Source organism: Ovis canadensis, chromosome X (assembly GCF_042477335.2).
Source record: "Ovis canadensis isolate MfBH-ARS-UI-01 breed Bighorn chromosome X, ARS-UI_OviCan_v2, whole genome shotgun sequence".
Taxonomy (NCBI): Eukaryota; Metazoa; Chordata; class Mammalia; order Artiodactyla; family Bovidae; genus Ovis; species Ovis canadensis.
Genome location: NC_091727.1, coordinates 36,560,382 through 36,562,060, shown reverse-complemented (window position 1 = coordinate 36,562,060; position 1,679 = coordinate 36,560,382). Strand labels below are relative to the sequence as shown.

The 1,679-nt window shown below is 46.3% G+C and overlaps 1 protein-coding gene across 1 annotated transcript; it reads right to left on the bottom strand.

The window, feature by feature from the left end:
• Positions 1-203: 203 nt before the first annotated feature.
• LOC138930684 (melanoma-associated antigen B16-like) lies at positions 204-1,166 on the bottom strand. The gene has a single exon (XM_070291172.1). It carries the CDS (start codon positions 1,164-1,166, stop codon positions 204-206), a length of 963 nt encoding a protein of 320 aa, XP_070147273.1.
• Positions 1,167-1,679: the final 513 nt, after the last annotated feature.

The following is a 1,679-nucleotide window of genomic DNA, read 5'->3' as shown; positions in this document are numbered from 1 at the left end:
AATATATATTAAAAGAAACAATATTTGAATAATACACAGAAAAAATTCTTGAGTTTTATACAAAATGGTGACACATAGGCATGCATACTATCTTCTTTTCAGTCCCACCTCAGACCTAAATTTTATGAACACTAACTGCCTCTTTGAACAATGCATGAAGAAACTATCCCTGACTCCCCTAGTTGAGGAAGAAGCTGCCAGTCTCAATACAAGAATCTGTAGCGGCAGAGACAATTGGCTGAAATTCTGGCCTGAGCTTTCTCTTTTTCATCTTGCAAAGCCTCCTCATACTGAGATGGGAAAGAACTTGGGTCAGTCCCATTAACCTTGGCCAGAAACTCCAGGATCTTCATCTTCGTGGTTTCAGCATAAGCTCTGGGGCCCCACAGGAACTCAGATTGCCAATGATCAGCGTTGATCACCTTCTGGAACTCTAGGTATCCTTCCCTCACGAAATCTTTGATGAGCTGCTTGAGCTCCCCAAAGAAGAAGTACTTCCTTCCAGAACATATCCTGGTCACATTCAGAACCTCCAAGACTTCTTCTTCGGTGGCACAGTTGCCCTTCATGAAGATCACACTCAGGATAAGTATCAGGATGCCGGTCTTGGGCACACCTGCTTCACCGTGCATCATGCCATCATAGGTGAGGCCCAATTTAATGAAAAGGACATAGCAGTGGTTGAAGGGATCCACTTCCTTCAGATCAAGGCCAAAGAGCATTTCTATGCACTCAGAGGCTCTCTGGAGGATCTCAGGGAAATGGACTTCACACTTGTAGATGAAAACCTTCATCATATCAGCTTTTGTTACTGGCTGTTTCATTTGATACTTGAGCAGCAAGAAATTCACCAACAAAGCCACTTCTTCATTTAGAGGATGTCTGGGCATACTCACAGGGTATGACATAGCCTGTGAGGTGCTTAGACTATAATCTACATTTTGCCTAGTGAAAAACTCATCTGATTTGATCAATAAGGTGGCGGTGGTGGCAACAGATGAGTAGAAATTCTGACAACTCTCAGGAGTACTGGGAAAATCACCAGGCATTAGAAATTCGGAGGGTATATTGGTCTCCTTCAGTGCCCTGGAGACCTGTGCAACCTCCCAACCGAGGGACTTATTGAAGGTGTTACAGTGTTGACCACGCATCTGCTGCCAAGCCATGACGACTCTTGCGGATGGCAGTAGGCAGACAGGAGGATGGACAATGAAATTCACCACCTAAGAGAAACAGGGCATATATGAGTGGCCTCAGATGCTAAACTTAACTATGGTGGCTTTTTACTTCCAGAGGCACAGGCTGGGAGCGGGAAGAGGGGCTGCCTGCCTAGTTCCTGGGCCTCTCAGGGCTGACAACAGGGCAACGGCTCTAGGAAGCCCCATGGCCTTGGGTTGATTAGCCCAATAATCCTCACATCTGTTTTTCAAACTGAATTCTGGTTGGTTATATGCCCACTTTATTTACTGCTTGAGGCCTCCAATCAAGGCTTCATCTCCGTGAGACTCCAAAAGGGAAGTGAGGGGAACTTCATGACACGGCACGGAGAGCTGACAAGAGGAGTAGACGCTGTGCACACCCTCTGTCTTGGGGTCAGAGGGATCCCTAAGAACTCACTTGGGGTCCTCATCAGAATTCTTGTGTGGCCTGAGATGCCTTCCTGTGGCGATATTACACTG

Excerpts from the sequence above, each read along its gene's own strand:
- LOC138930684 (XM_070291172.1), bottom strand. The coding sequence starts at position 1,166 with ATGGCTTGGCAGCAGATGCGTGGTCAACACTGTAACACCTTCAATAAG.